Below are 14,411 nucleotides of genomic sequence, written 5' to 3'. Positions count from 1 at the left end.
TATTTTCTTTGTGCTGCCTTGCTCTATACTAGTTGTTAGTTAGTACCCTTCAAATGTTGGGGGTTGTAATTTTTATCTTCCAGTTAATTAGCAGAGCACTAAAGAAGCTACCCACTCCAGTTAGTTTGCAGAGTTTAGTTGTTGCAGCTACTTAGGGAAGGCACATGGAGATTCTTGTAGAATAAAATACTAAGACGATTTATTGATGAAGAACACCTTTGGATAGGAATGACCTAATCTTTAATCTATAGAACTACATAATGAATAGTTAGTGGGAGAGAGAGATGTTTCCATCTGCCCTCTAAGAGGAAAGGAAGGGAATCTGACCCTCACTGGAAATACCTGAAGAGTCCAATCAGGGGTCATAGAGTAGAGACAGGTAGCACAGGTAGGGAGACCCTCACTATCTCTACTTCCAGTGCCCTTAGTGATCATTAGGATAGTTTGTACAAAAGGTCAGTGCACTGGAACTCCATCTCCAACATCAAGAACCTAGATCAGGGACTCCAGGGAAACAAAACGTTGGTAAAAAAATGTTTTTCCCACTCCCCCTTTAGTTAACACAACTGGAGTTGGGACAGGCTGCACAATGCACACAGCTATCAACTGCTGCTTACTAGAAGGTTAGTAGAAAGTTACCACTTCACTTTGCCCCCTCCTAATTAAAATACATACAGCTTCAGTTACCTATAGCCACAGTGCACACCTCCATAGCACACCTCCATAGAGGCGGTCCTCCCCAAAACATCTTGATAAAGGGACATAATTGTTGTAAAGCTAAGGAGCTACTGTTGCAACCACAGCAGGAAGCTGACTGGTGACTTAGAGCACTGATATGAAGCCAAAAGAATGTTGGCAGTGATGGTAGTAGCCCAGACTTTCCAGTGAGTAAGGGAGTCACAGCCTTAGTCTACAATGCTTACCTTCAGAATGGACCATCCCTGGAGTGACTCACGTGATATAGGCTGAACATGTTCTTGGAAAAGGTTATTTCCATTCCTCTTTGTTTCTTGAAAATCTGTGTTTCAGTATTCCATGCCGGAGTGGACTACATTAGGGCCTTAATGCCCTTTGCCTTTACTCATGGAAATGTCCTAGGCAGCCTCAGTGTTGCAGCCTCTGATTAGTACTACTACAACAAATATTTATATACTGCTTTTCAACAAAAGTTTCCAAAACTGTTTACATAGAGAAATAATACTATCGATCTATTGATCTGTTTGATCTATCGATCTTACTTTATATTTATATACTGCTCTTCCTCCAAGGAGCCCAGATCAGTGTACATGGTAATGTTTATCTTCACAACAACCCTATGAAGTAGGTTAGGCTGAGAGAGATGTGACTGGCCCAGAGTCACCCAGAGAGTTTCATGGCTGAATGGGGATATGCACTCAGGTCTCCCTGGTCCTAGTCCAACTCTCTAACTACTACACCACACTCGCTCTAGTGTTGGTATAAATAAATAAGATGGACCCCAGTCCTCAAAGGGCTCACAATCTAAAAAGAAGCATAAAATAGACTCCAGCAACAGCCACTGGAGGGACGCTGTGCTGGGGCTGGATAGGGCCAATAGCTCTCCCCCTGCTCAGTAAAGAGAACCACCACTTTAAAAAGGTGCCTCTTTGCCCAGTTAGCACAAGTTAGTAGTCAGCTCATCGCATGCCCTTCCCAACACAAATGAAATAACCTAATGTTCCCCACCTCCCCCAATAGCTTTTTCATATAGTCTGAGCTTGGCATATGAACGTTTATACAGTATGTATTAACGACACACAAATCTAGCTTCACTATTTGCTCCTATCTCTTTGCAAGTTAGCAGTTATTTGAATACTGATGACAACAGTTGTTCATATTGGCTGATCATTGCGGTTCTTATGTATCAGAATTAATTAAAAATGTATTAAAATTCTGTAGCATCTTGTCATCGACACTTCTAGTCAGCTATTTAAATATTGTTCTAAACTGTTTTGGGCGGTTTATTGTCATAACACGATATCTGTTTTCAAGTTTTGTTGTGACTCTCTTAGTATTAAAGATATTTGAAGCTCTTGGCTGGAGGTTTCTTTAGTTCTTTGTGTATGGTTCTGGAAGGGGGAAGAATAATTGAATTAAGCTTATTTAGGCAGCAGTTGAGGCTGTCCTCTTTTGTAATGAAGGCTAGTTTCCCATTTACAGTTCTAAAAAGTGGGGAAAGATGTGGGTATTTGTTGCAAGTGGGATGAGATAGAACTCTGGAATATCACATGTTAAGTGCTGCTAATACTGTATGAGGTCCTCTTCACTTACTTATGGAGAGGAGATGCAAACAGATCAGCTCACTAAAGATGTGCATCTACCCCTGTTTAAAACCATGTTCCTGGTTTATAGCAGTCTTGGACAAATGTTCTTTGGCTCTAACAGCCCCAAAAACTTAGGAGCCAGGCTCTGCAGGGATGGATTCATCACTTGCTGCCAGCAGTGTCCTCTGCTGCATGGGCAGGTGGACTCCCCACTTTGCTTACTCTCTCCTCTCGGTTGCATTCCCCTGGCTCAGGCAGGTGTTGGACAGGTGCAAGCATGGTGGGGGTAGATTGCTTCCTCCTCCTTTTGGTTGCATCAGTCTATTGCCTATTTGAGCCAGACAGACGTGACTGGGAATGGGGGAAGCAACCCAACGCTACTTTGCTTGCTCACTCCTGTTCCTGATAATGTCCCTCCATCATCTGGCTCAGGTGCCACACTTAAATTTCCAGGCACCATGGCAAGCTGGTGCCTGAGAATTGTTGAGTCCTGGTTTACAGTATCTCTGTGTACCTGTTATGGATTATGAGGAACTATTTGGTCTCTTGCTTCTCATCTGAATCATGAGAGCCTCCTTGTGAATTGCCATTGAACAATGACTAATAGTGACGCTGGAATCAAGAGTCTTTTAAACAGGCCACCAGTTAGGAGTCTCTTAAACAGGTAAAACACAGTTGACAATGCAGCATAGTGGGAACAATCCATTTTGTTGCTGTGCTAGAGTTTTTCTTTCAGGAACTTAGGACTGATTCTCACTTGATTCTATGTGCTTGGGTGCACCCAAAGAGGAATGTGATGAAAATGCATGCCTGCATCCTTCAAATGAGGCCCGCATCTGTATTGCACTCAAGTATGTGTATCCAAATGCAAAGAGTTAAATGAGAATACCCTTCAGCAGGGGAAGGTTTTCTTAGTCTCTCCGTCAGTCAGTCAGTGTACAACTTGTTCATCTAATTACCCAGGAATGAATGTTGTCTTAAATAATCCAGGACAGGTCTCTCTCTTTTAGCCTCCAGTTATGTCACTACAGATTTACTCACACTTTGCTGAATAAGGGAATAGAACATCTCAGTGTTTAACTGGAATGCTTGATATAAGTTTGTTCAGAATAAGCAACAAAACACCTTGTAGTACCTCAACAATTAACAGCAGCTGGGCCACCAGGAAGAGGAGAAGGAGACGGGCGGCAGTAGAGCCACGCTGCAGAGAGCAGCCCAGCTAGGCAGGAGGCAGAGCCGTGCCTGGCCAGGAAGGAAAGTGCTGCCGGCGGCCAGGGATGAAAGAGAGCAGCCTGGCAACGGCTGCGGCAGGGGAGGGCGGAAAAGCTGAGAAGACTGTTGCAGAAGACTGGGGGCGGGCGCAGGAGAGACTGTTGCAGAAGGCAGAGGCAGGGCAGGAGAGACTGGGGCAGAAGGTGCGGGGAGGGGGGACCCGCCAGCCCCAAAGAGCTCACATCCTTTGTGCGGGTTTAGCTAGTGTAAAGTTAAAATGGAAGAGGGAAGTACAGTGGCTGACATCCAGGTTAATGCTGTGCTGATGCACCAGGAGTTTGCATGATGTGAAGTGGGAGGTGCAGTTTTTGGCAGTCATCTCTTCTCTCTGCAGCTGCCTTTGCCTCCTGAAATATGCCCTTGAGAATTGAGGGACCTTCAGGAAATAGCTTTAAGAGGCACAGGTTGCTGCATAGTGATGTACCGGGATTGGTCCGGAGGCCATTCTACAGGCCTCCGGACCGGTCCGGACATGGGTGGTTCGGAGTTCGGGTGGATTGGGATGGGGGTTCCTTTCAGGGCGGGGGGAGGGTTTACTTAACCCTCCCACTGCTTTCCTTACCCCTCCCACCGCTTCCTCCCTCCAGCGCACATATTTTTATCAGTAATTGGGGTGGCAGGATATCTCCCTACTACCCCTTCCTCAAAAGGCTTCAAGAAGCCTTTTGCACGTGTGCACATCGCGCTTCACGTCTCCGTGACATGCGCATGTGTGGCCGCGCATGCGTGCACGCGCAAAAGGCTCCTTGAAGCCTTTTGCAGCCAAGATGTTTGACAGTTGCCCCTCACACAAGAAATTCTGGTGTGAAATAGACTAGAAATTCTAGTCTAGATGGCAAAAAGTGATGATTCACAACAGCAGTTATTGTAAATAAACCAGTTTTTCTGGCTATGCTAAGTTAATCAAAAGTATTGAGATAGGAAAAATAGTTTTCTATTGGATCCTGAACAGGAGGACTCAGACTTGTGAACAAATAGGACCAAATGGCCATGGAATGTAAGAGGGCAATGGGTGGTTTTTCTTACATGGGGATAAATGCATACATGATATTTGAGTCACCAACAAAAGGTGATAATGCAGTTTTCTTGGTTAAATGAAGTTGCTTAACCATATCTAATGAGATAAGATACCCTTGCCTTCAGGCCAAAATGACTGCAATCGGATCTCTAGATAAATGCTAGTTCAGCAGTTTTCTGCTGGAGTCTGTCTTTGAAGTTCATTTGTTGTAAAATGATGAATTCAGGTCAACAGCAGTGTGTTCTGGGAGACATGTTCTCGCTCTCTCCTGAAAGTTGCTGTTTCTTTGTCAGATTTGTGTCCACATATTTTTGTGTGTCCTGTTTGTCCTATGTAGAAAGCAGAAGGCTGTTGCTGGGAGGTGATAGCATATGTCACACACTGGAGAATGAACAAGTGAATGAGCCCTCATGATATAGGTGATTGATAGCGTTGCTTGAATGATCCACCTAATCCTGGATTTGTTTTCTTATTGGCCAAAAGCACCTCTATCTTATCTAGACCAAGTTTCCATTTTAGGCCACATTCTGCCCTCAGACATTTTTAAAAATTTCTGAATCCATTTTAAACCCCGTCAGTGTACAATATTGGGCTAGATGGACCAATGGATTGAATTGTTGTAGGGCAGCTTCCTATGTTCCTGTGTTGCCCTACTTCAGCATGGGGCACTAGGGATGTGTGAACCGGTTTGAATTCGAACCAAATGGGGTGATTCGATTCAAACTGGTTTGAACCTCCAAAAGTGGGTGGGGTGGTAACTGGCACCCATGGGTACCTACCACCAAAAGCAATCGGACATTCGTACGATTTTTAATGAATTTTGTGAAATTTATTTTTATTTTTTCTCATAGGGTATAATGGGACGCAAACCAGCCCATTATTCCCTATTGTGGAGCACCCATGGGTGCCGATAACCACCCCAACCCCAAAGCAATCGGACACTCCTACAATTTTTTATGAATATTTGAAATATTTTAAATTATTTTTCTCATAGGGTATAATGGGACCCAAACCAGCCCATTATCACCTATTGTGGAGCTCCTAGGGGCTCAAAAGTGGGGTGGGTGGTAGGTAGGCACTCGGGTGCCTACCACCCCAAAAACCCCAAGGCAATCAGACACTCCTCCGATTATTGGTGAATTTTTAAAGTATTTTTGAATTCCTCATAGGGAATAATGAGGATTGCAGCAAATGTATAGCTTCACGTCGGGGGCAAAGGGGTGGCCTAGAGCAGAGTGTGGTGGGTGGTAGTGCCCAAGCGGGGCAAGGAAGCTATCAGAATTATTTGAAAGGAATTGGGCAAAGGGCTGATTTTTAAGTGATTTTTGAAGTTTGTGTCTTTAAGGTTAGCAATGAGAGTGGATTCATGGTTTGTCATTGAAAATCTTATATGCTACCAACAAATCTACACTCAGAACACCTCAGAAACAACAAAACCCAGTACCCCATGGGTTAGCAACCCATGGGGGTGGTTGGCACCCTCTGTACACTAGACCACCGCTCACTCTGGGCCACCCCAGCACCCCACCAATGGCTTTAAGGTTTTTCTCCATAGGGAAGAATGGAGGTTTCAGCAGCCCCATAATTGCACTTGGGGGGTGCTGGGGTGGCCCAGAGCAAGGGTGCTAACCACCCCATGGGTTGCTAACCCATGGGGTAGTGGGTTTTGTTGTGTCTGAAGGTTTATTTTTGAGGTTCGAACCAGTTCAAACAGGTTTGAAACCGGTTTGAATTCAAACTGAGGTTGGTTTGAGAAAAACCAAAACCGAACCACTCCCTCCTGGTTCAAACCCGGTTCGAATTCAAACCGAACCGGACAAACTGGTTTTATGCACATCTCTATGGGGCACTAGCTAATTCTTGCACAATATATTATACACTGAGCCTGTTTTCACATCCATAGATTTCTGGAGTTAGGAGGGAGTTAACCCAGGAATATGTTACATCTGGATTGGGGAACTGAAGGCATGTAACTCTGTCCCTGTTCTACTGGACAAAGAGTAAGAAAAAACTTCTTTGTGTTGTGCTTGTAGGAATGACATCTCTGGCAATGATGGATGCTGTGTTGGCATGGAATGTTCAGTTTAGTCATGTGCACGGACCGGTTCGGAGGCCATTCTAAAGGCCTCCAGACCGGTCCGGGCACGCGTGGTTTTGGTTCGGGTGGGGGGATTCCAAACAAGTTCGGGGGGGGGCTTTACTTACCCCTCAAGAATGCCGCCATATTTCTTGAAGTAAGCGGGCGGCATACCTCCCTGCCGCCCGCTTCATTCCCCCGCCTCCGCGGCTGCTACTGCTGCTACCTTTGAATCAATACGCAATCGGGCGGCAGGGTATCTCCCAGCCCCTGCCGCCCGGCTCTTCAATGCCCCCCGACTTGGCTTAAATGGCCCTGCCGCCCCAGGACCCCTGCCGCCCCTTCCCTTCCCTTCCCATGCTCCCATTCTCAAGGGGTCGGCAGGAGAACTCCCCCGCCGACCCCGTCCCCTTCCCCAGGCGGCTGCGCTCTAAAGTTAGAGCGGGCGGCGGGAGAGCTCTCAGCCGCCCGCTCGCTTCCCCGCTGCGGCACTGCAAATGGCTTCTAGGAAGCCTTTTGCGCAGGCATGCTAAAGGCTTCCTAGAAGCCATTTGCAGCGCCGCAGCGGGGAAGCGAGCGGGCGGCTGAGAGCTCTCCCGCCGCCCGCTCTAACTTTAGAGCGCAGCCGCCTGGGGAAGGGGACGGGGTCGGCGGGGGAGTTCTCCTGCCGACCCCTTGAGAATGGGAGCATGGGAAGGGAAGGGAAGGGAAGGGGCGGCAGGGGTCCTGGGGCGGCAGGGCCATTTAAGCCAAGTCGGGGGGCATTGAAGAGCCGGGCGGCAGGGGCTGGGAGATACCCTGCCACCCGATTGCGTATTGATTCAAAGGTAGCAGCAGTAGCAGCCGCGGAGGCGGGGGAATGAAGCGGGCGGCAGGGAGGTATGCCGCCCGCTTACTTCAAGAAATATGGCGGCATTCTTGAGGGGTAAGTAAAGCCCCCCCCGAACTTGTTTGGAATCCCCCACCCCAGTGCCGGACCGCAACTCCGCGGTTCCGTGCACACCCCTAGTTCAGTTAGCCAGGAAGCCAACATTTACAGGCCAGCTATTGTGAGAGAAGATAAGATGGCTGGGATTAAAATTGCACGCAGGGGCAGGTTGAGGACTGGGAAGAGGTGTCTGGCATAATGAAGCTAAATGACAAGGAGCCAATTGGGGGGGAAAGCCTGAAGGAAAGGTAGAGTATAGGGAATGAAGTGAGAAAGAGGAACCAGACAGAAGGGTAGGTGTGGAATGAAGCTTTAGGAAAGGGGCAGTGGAGACAAGGAACTGAGGCAAGCAAGGACTAATAGAGATGAGGGGCCCTGAAAAACTTGACAGTGCTTAAGTGCTTTGCATGCAGTTTCAGTTGTGGTGTCAATATTATGGAATGTCCCTCACAAGGAAGCTTACTAGACTCCATCATTCCACCCTCAAGTCAAACAAGAAGTTTTGGTGAGAACTAATCTGCCTACTTTCCATTCACTATAATTAATGATGCAGCAGGGAAGTAACTTGCCTAGGGAGCAAGAGGTAGCTGGTTCAAATCCCTGCTGGTATGTTTCACAGACTATGGGAAACACCTATATCAGGCAGCAGCGACATAGGAAGATGCTGAAAGGCATCATCTCATACTGCGTGGGAGATGGCAATGGTAAACCCCTTCTGTATTCTACCAAAGACAACCACAGGGCTCTGTGGTTGCCAGGAGTCGACACCGACTCAATGGCACAACTTTACTTTATAATTGTTGTTAATAATTACCATCTTCAAATTCATGTAATTTCTGTTGTTAATATTAAACACCAAATACAATATGTGCGGTACAGTAAAACAGTAGTTGTCAGAGCCTTGTCTTTAAGAACAGGGTGCACTGTGTATAGGTGGAGGATGGCAGTGAGATAATTACAAAATATACTGTTGAAATGTTCCTAAGTGTCACTACAACTGTACTAAATTTGGTCCAAATCAGTCCAGGCATTGCAAAGTTGTTGTCACACACAGACAGACAGCAAGGTGATCTCATAAGGCTAAAAATGGCTGTTTAGGGGACGGCTGATGAGGTAGTATTTTTCCTGCTGTTGGAGTGTGAGTATTCTACTGCTTTATAGTGTGTGTGTTGTGTGCACTTTATCACTCTCTCTTGTTCACTGGTTGAAACTATTTTGCTAAAGAAAAGTAGCCTATCCATTTCAATAAACAAATGTAATCACAAGAGGCTGAATGCTGTGGCAGGAAGGAATGCTAGGAAAGCTGGTCAAGTCATGGGGGGTGCTAAAGGAAGAGGGGCGAAGTAGGTAGTGGCTTGAAAAGCTGAGGGAAAATGGGGTTAAAGGAAAGAACCAAAGAGAAAGTAAGACTAGTGCAAATTGTACAACGGAGACTAGAGACAGGAGAGATTTGGTATTAATTGCAGGCAGCAACAAAAGTTTGGCGGACTGGGGGTGCTATCCCATGGAGCCAAGGGAGCATGGAATAGCCAGAGGAGAATTCCATCAGTTAGGGCTTTTTCTACTCTTACATTTGACGTGGTAACCAGTGATGTGAGTGTTCTGGAAAACTATGAATTGAAAAAAACTTCTGGAAGAAATTATAGAAATTTTTCTGGAAAAAATTATGGTGCCTTAAAAAGATTGTGATTTGACTTGGCATGTATGTGTGACTTATATTTAGTTGAAATATATTTAGTAAATGAAACTTTAAAAAAGTAACCTTTAATTTTTGTGGTTTATAAATGTGCCTCATGTTTCCCTAATAGCCCACAAGTTATATGAATTGAAATATTTGAACACACAAATATGGTTTAAATGTTCAGACAAATTCAAAGGTTTATGTGCAAATTATTTTACTGGAAAACTGTTTAAAGATGGTAAAAATTCATTAATGTCCCAGAAAATGTGGAAAAGCTTTCCCATTGGAAAGCATGAGTGTTAGGGTTACAGTTTGAACAAACTTTTGTCAGTTTTCTTGGGTACTTTTAGACACAGCCTATAATATAACCTTGTATCATACTGGCAATCCTTTGTTTGGGGGAACTGTAATTTGATCTCTTCAAAAGCAGTTTCTCTATAATCAAATTAACACTCCCTTTGTTTAAGCCTTCCTATTTTAAAAACATTCAAGAATTGCTAAATTTGCATCAGTCTGGATGCAAAAAATAATTTTGTTAACCTCTTGGGGTCAGTAAAGACCAAAGAAGTAAGTGGGTGTGTGGGGTGGGGGGGGGGGTTAGTGGGTTCCCTGAATTGCACACACTAATTTGAACCAGCAGCACAATTCACTTACTGCAGGCGGCATCATCTTTCTGATAAAAAGGACTTGCTTGATTAGTAATTACTCTGCTAGCTGTGACTTCATCAACTAGGCAGTTAAAGGATAAACTAATGAGCTCTGAGTGAGTGAGGGAGTATGTTTATTTGAAACTACAAAAATGCTTGAAGCAGCTTTCAAGTTACAGATCGGTCACCTTCATATGAGTGACTGAAACAAACAAAAATCACGTGCATCCAGCCTGATAATTTTAGCAACGCTGAATGTTTTTAAAACAAAGGAGAGGTAGATTTGAACAGGGACCTGTTACTTGGATACCAAAGCACCTGGATTTGCAGGAGGGATAACGTTACAGTTTGCCAACAAAAGTGAAAAACATCAGTCAAGTTTTTTTTAAAAAGGCTATACATTGCAAGCCATCTCCTTGTCTCCAGTTTGATTTACCTCTAAGGATTCTTATAAAACTATACATTTCTTTTCTGGAAAGCCTTTGGTTCCATTTCTGTGTTAAATAATTTTATTATTGATTTTTAAAAATGATGTGTTGCTAATTTTATGATAGATGGTTCTTTGACTTGATGTAAACTGCTTTGAAATGTTAATGAAAAGTCATACATAAATAACTGAAATATACATAGGACCTTGTGAGGTTGCTACCAAGTTCCCTTTTGCTATAAAATAATCAAAGTGTTGAAGAATTAAGGGCAGATTGTATGTATTTAAAAAGTTACCGAGAAATAACCCTTGCCAAGAACTTCTGTATTGCGTGTGTGAACAGTATCCTTGGGAGTGTGAAAGAACACAGCATAATACCTCTTCCCCTACAGAGGTAATATTAAAGGTGTGAAAAACACTGGGAATGAAAGTGTAAGCAAGGTGAAATGTGTCTTTATTATGCAAATATATTTCCACTGACAAAAATGTATCTTTTCAGTTTTAGTGTGTTGTCTAGCCATTAAGTATCATGTCTGACAACGGAGAACTTGAAGACAAGCCACCAGCTCCTCCTGTTCGAATGAGCAGTACCATCTTCAGTTCAGGAGGGAAAGACCCATTATCTGCTAATCATAGTTTAAAACCTCTACCCTCTGTGCCAGAAGAGAAAAAACCCAGGAACAAAATCATCTCTATTTTTTCTAGCACTGAAAAAGGTAAGATGCTATGTTCGGTGGATTTGAGATGTGTTTCCATTGGCAGCTACATTGTACCATATGCATGTTTTCAGCGGAAAGCACATGACTTGCAGTTCATCTTTGATTTCATTTTGGTGTTGGTGGTTTATTCAAAGTATACCTGTTTATCCAGGAGTATAACTTGAAAACAATGGTATCTTAGGCCAAGGTTTCTTAAACCTTTTGATATTGTGAACTCCTATTTATCAGGGGTTCTTACACTGTGGGTTGGAACCCCCTCCTGTTAGAGTTGCAAGCAGCTTTAAAGGGGGTTGGGAGATAGGGGCCTTACCTCATTTGTCCTGGACACAGGGCTGGTCAGGGATATGGGAGGCAGACAGAGAGACGAGAGCTGACAATCACCCAGCTCCACCACTCACAAAACCAAGAGCAAGCACAGCAATGACATTTTAGGGATGTGCACAAATTGAGATTCATGCATTGATTCGAAGCACAAACTGGGCACCTTTTGGAGAGCACGATCATACCTGCTTCTCTGCCGCTCCATGTAGTTTTCTGCGGCGGCAGCACACCACCCAGCACCCATGGCAGTGTGGAGGCAGAACACCCCTGCTTTCTGACAGCTCCCTGATTCCAAACATCCTCTGAAGTTGCTTGCAACCCCCTGGAGGATCCTGACTCACAGTTTGAGAACTCCTCTCTTGAAAGCAATGAAGTCTTAGGTGGTTATGGATTAATAAAGCCTTTAAAATAATGAGTGGGGGTAACTCCTTGCCTGAAGCTTCTTCTCACATGCCCCCCCCACTGTTCCCTCTAACAGGGATTCCCAGATGTTGTTGACTACATCTCCCAGAATTCCCAACTGTGATGGCTTTTGTTTGGGGATTCTGGGAATTGTAGTCAACAACATCTGGGAATCCCTGTTAGAGGGAACATTGACCTCAACCCAAGGCATCTCTTCTCCTTGCTCACAGAAGATAATGGCTTTGCTTTGCACCCTCTTCTTTGCATTTCTTTCCCAACTAATTGAAGATAAGGAGGAACCACATCGGACTCTGCCTTTGCATTGTTTGTCTGCCATGCTGTTGGTGGATGTTCTTTGCTTCCTTCCAAATCTAAAACTAAAGTTTTGGAGGCCAAGAGGACTTCAGGTTGTGTGGTAAATGTGGTAAAAACTGAGGACTTCATTTGGTGTGTTTGGCTGAATTCTCTCTCTCCCTTGTAGTACAGAGGGACAGAAAGGGAGAAGTAGCAACTTTGTTTCCTGGCTGGGTGTGAGCACTCCAGGACTACTTGCACTTGTGCGCTTTTTGTCTTTTCTCTAGAGCTAGGAGGACAGAACTGCCTAGCTGGGCAAATGCAGTGGAGCTAGTTCCTGCTTTTGTTTCTCTATATACTGCGGAGAGAATGACAAAGAGAGCTGTGCTGACCATGCAGCACATTAGGACTGCTTCTCTCCTTGCTCACCCATCCCTGATGAGGAGAGAGAGGGAACGTTATACACCGAACATTCAGAGCAGGTGATCTCCCTTCTAGAGGCAGTGTGTGTAGCTGTTTCTTCTCCTTTCTAGGAGGGGATGGAGAAATAAGCAGCCTACAGAATTACAAAGCAACTGTGCATACAAAAGGCTGTCTTGTCTGGGTGACTTGCTGGAGGCAATTCTTTCTGAATTAAAATTTGTGGAATTTTAACCTATGATGCTACCTTATAAGGAGTCACAGTTGGTCCATCTTTCTCAGTATTGCCTGCTGTGACTGGCAGCTGCTTTCCAAGATCACAGGCAGAGTCTTTTGCCGCCTTGCTATCTTGATCCTTTAACTGGAAATGCTGGAGATTGAACCTAGGTTTTTGTGTATATCTATATATAATCTATATATTTAATTCTCCTGGGTGCGCCTTAGAATGTGTGGCCTGGCACCCAGCTGGGTGGCAGAGGTGCCTGATAGGCTGAGATGCATCCAGGAGGATTAGTCGTTGCGGTGGCCAGGCCATCCTGGGTAAGGGGGAGGAGGCGGCAGTGTCAGCAGCAAAGCCCGGCCTGGCAGCCAGAGGTGGGAGGGGGCGGGAGGGAAACAGGCGGTGGGACTTCCCTGTCCGCCGCCCAGAACAGCGGCGGCGGGGCCCTTTCCGGCGGCCCAGTAAGGAAGGCCTTTAGCAGCAGTGACGTCCGGCTGAAAATGGCCGCCTGCCATGGTAAAATGCTCAGTGCGAGGGGGGGGGTAGGAGGGAGGGGAGGAACGGAAGGGGAGGGAGGGAGGGCAAGAGAGAGTGGGCAGGAGGGAGGGGGAGGGAGTGGCTGGGTATGAACATGTGTGATATATTATGTGTTATTGGACAAGTTGGTGGCTCAGAGGTGTAATCTTTCTCTTACTTTTCTATATTAATAAAAAGTATTTTAAAAGGAGAGAGTGGGGCGGGGGGAAGGAGGGTGAGAGAGTGGGGTGGGAGGGGGAGAGTGGGGCGGGAGGAGGAGGGAGGACAAGAGAGAGGGGAGCAAGAGAGTGGGGCGGGAGGGTGGGGGAGGAAGAGTGGGGCAGGAGGGAGGGGGGAACAGCCGGACCCAAAGAACTTACAGATGCTCTCTGCAAGTTGGCTAGTGTTCTCTATTACTGTTCTCTTGGCCCGCCCTGATGAGCAGAAACCCCGTAGCAGTTGCATACATTTTGAATGATTGCATTTCTATAGACACACCTTTGACTCAAATGAGTAAAACTGTTTCACAGGCTTGTGCTGTTGAGCTCCTTGAATGTTTGGAAGGTTGGAGGGTATGGATATAAAGAGGGATTGAGAAAATTAGCTGAATAGTTTGGAGAAAATGACCAGGAAAAATGAAAATATTTACTGCTTATTCTTCTTTATGGGTATCATTATAGTCTTTAGTAATGGCCTACCTAATTGTAAGCTTAGACTTGAGATAAAAAGTATATGCCTCAAACATTCTTGCTTCTGTAACATTGTACTTGAGTGAGCTAACATGTACAAACCAGTTTCAAATGGCCACCTTCTGGTTTGAATTATAAATATACAGAGGCAGGTGGCATAGCTAAATAACACTGAACTCCTGTTGTCTTTATGCCTTTTTTCCTTTGAAGCATGAAGGTAAGAAACAGTATTTATGTTGTCTTCTGAGTTACTCTTTGTAAGATTTGCAGAATATATTTGGACTTAAAAAACCATAAAACCAGGAAAACAAGTTCCAAATAGTATTTTGCTTTGTATGGAGCTTCTTGGTTCTCAGACATCTGTGAGAATTCTTGCACATCTAGCAGCTGATAGAAACATGTTAATACTTCATTTTGCTTAGAGTACTTCATTTTTCTGCGTCTCACACTGAAATATCCCACAGAAATGCTTTGGAATATCTGAAATTAATTTCAGAG

General features: G+C 45.0%; 1 protein-coding gene across 4 annotated transcripts in view; it reads left to right on the top strand.

The window, feature by feature from the left end:
* PAK2 (p21 (RAC1) activated kinase 2) overlaps positions 1-14,411 on the top strand; it is an 84,542-nt gene that overhangs the window by 34,146 nt on the left and 35,985 nt on the right. For 3 of the 4 annotated variants that reach the window (XM_053309499.1, XM_053309501.1, XM_053309502.1), the window contains exon 2: positions 10,832-11,048. In XM_053309499.1, the coding sequence (XP_053165474.1) occupies positions 10,862-11,048 (187 nt within the window). In that variant the 5' untranslated portion in view covers positions 10,832-10,861. Of the gene's footprint in view, positions 1-6,553; positions 6,573-10,831; positions 11,049-14,411 lie in introns of those variants that run through there. The other variant, XM_053309503.1, reaches the window with a different exon arrangement.

This window comes from Hemicordylus capensis, chromosome 3, assembly GCF_027244095.1.
Source record: "Hemicordylus capensis ecotype Gifberg chromosome 3, rHemCap1.1.pri, whole genome shotgun sequence".
Taxonomy (NCBI): domain Eukaryota; kingdom Metazoa; phylum Chordata; class Lepidosauria; order Squamata; family Cordylidae; genus Hemicordylus; species Hemicordylus capensis.
Note: the sequence above shows the minus strand (reverse complement) of the source record. Positions and strands in the feature narration are given on the sequence as shown.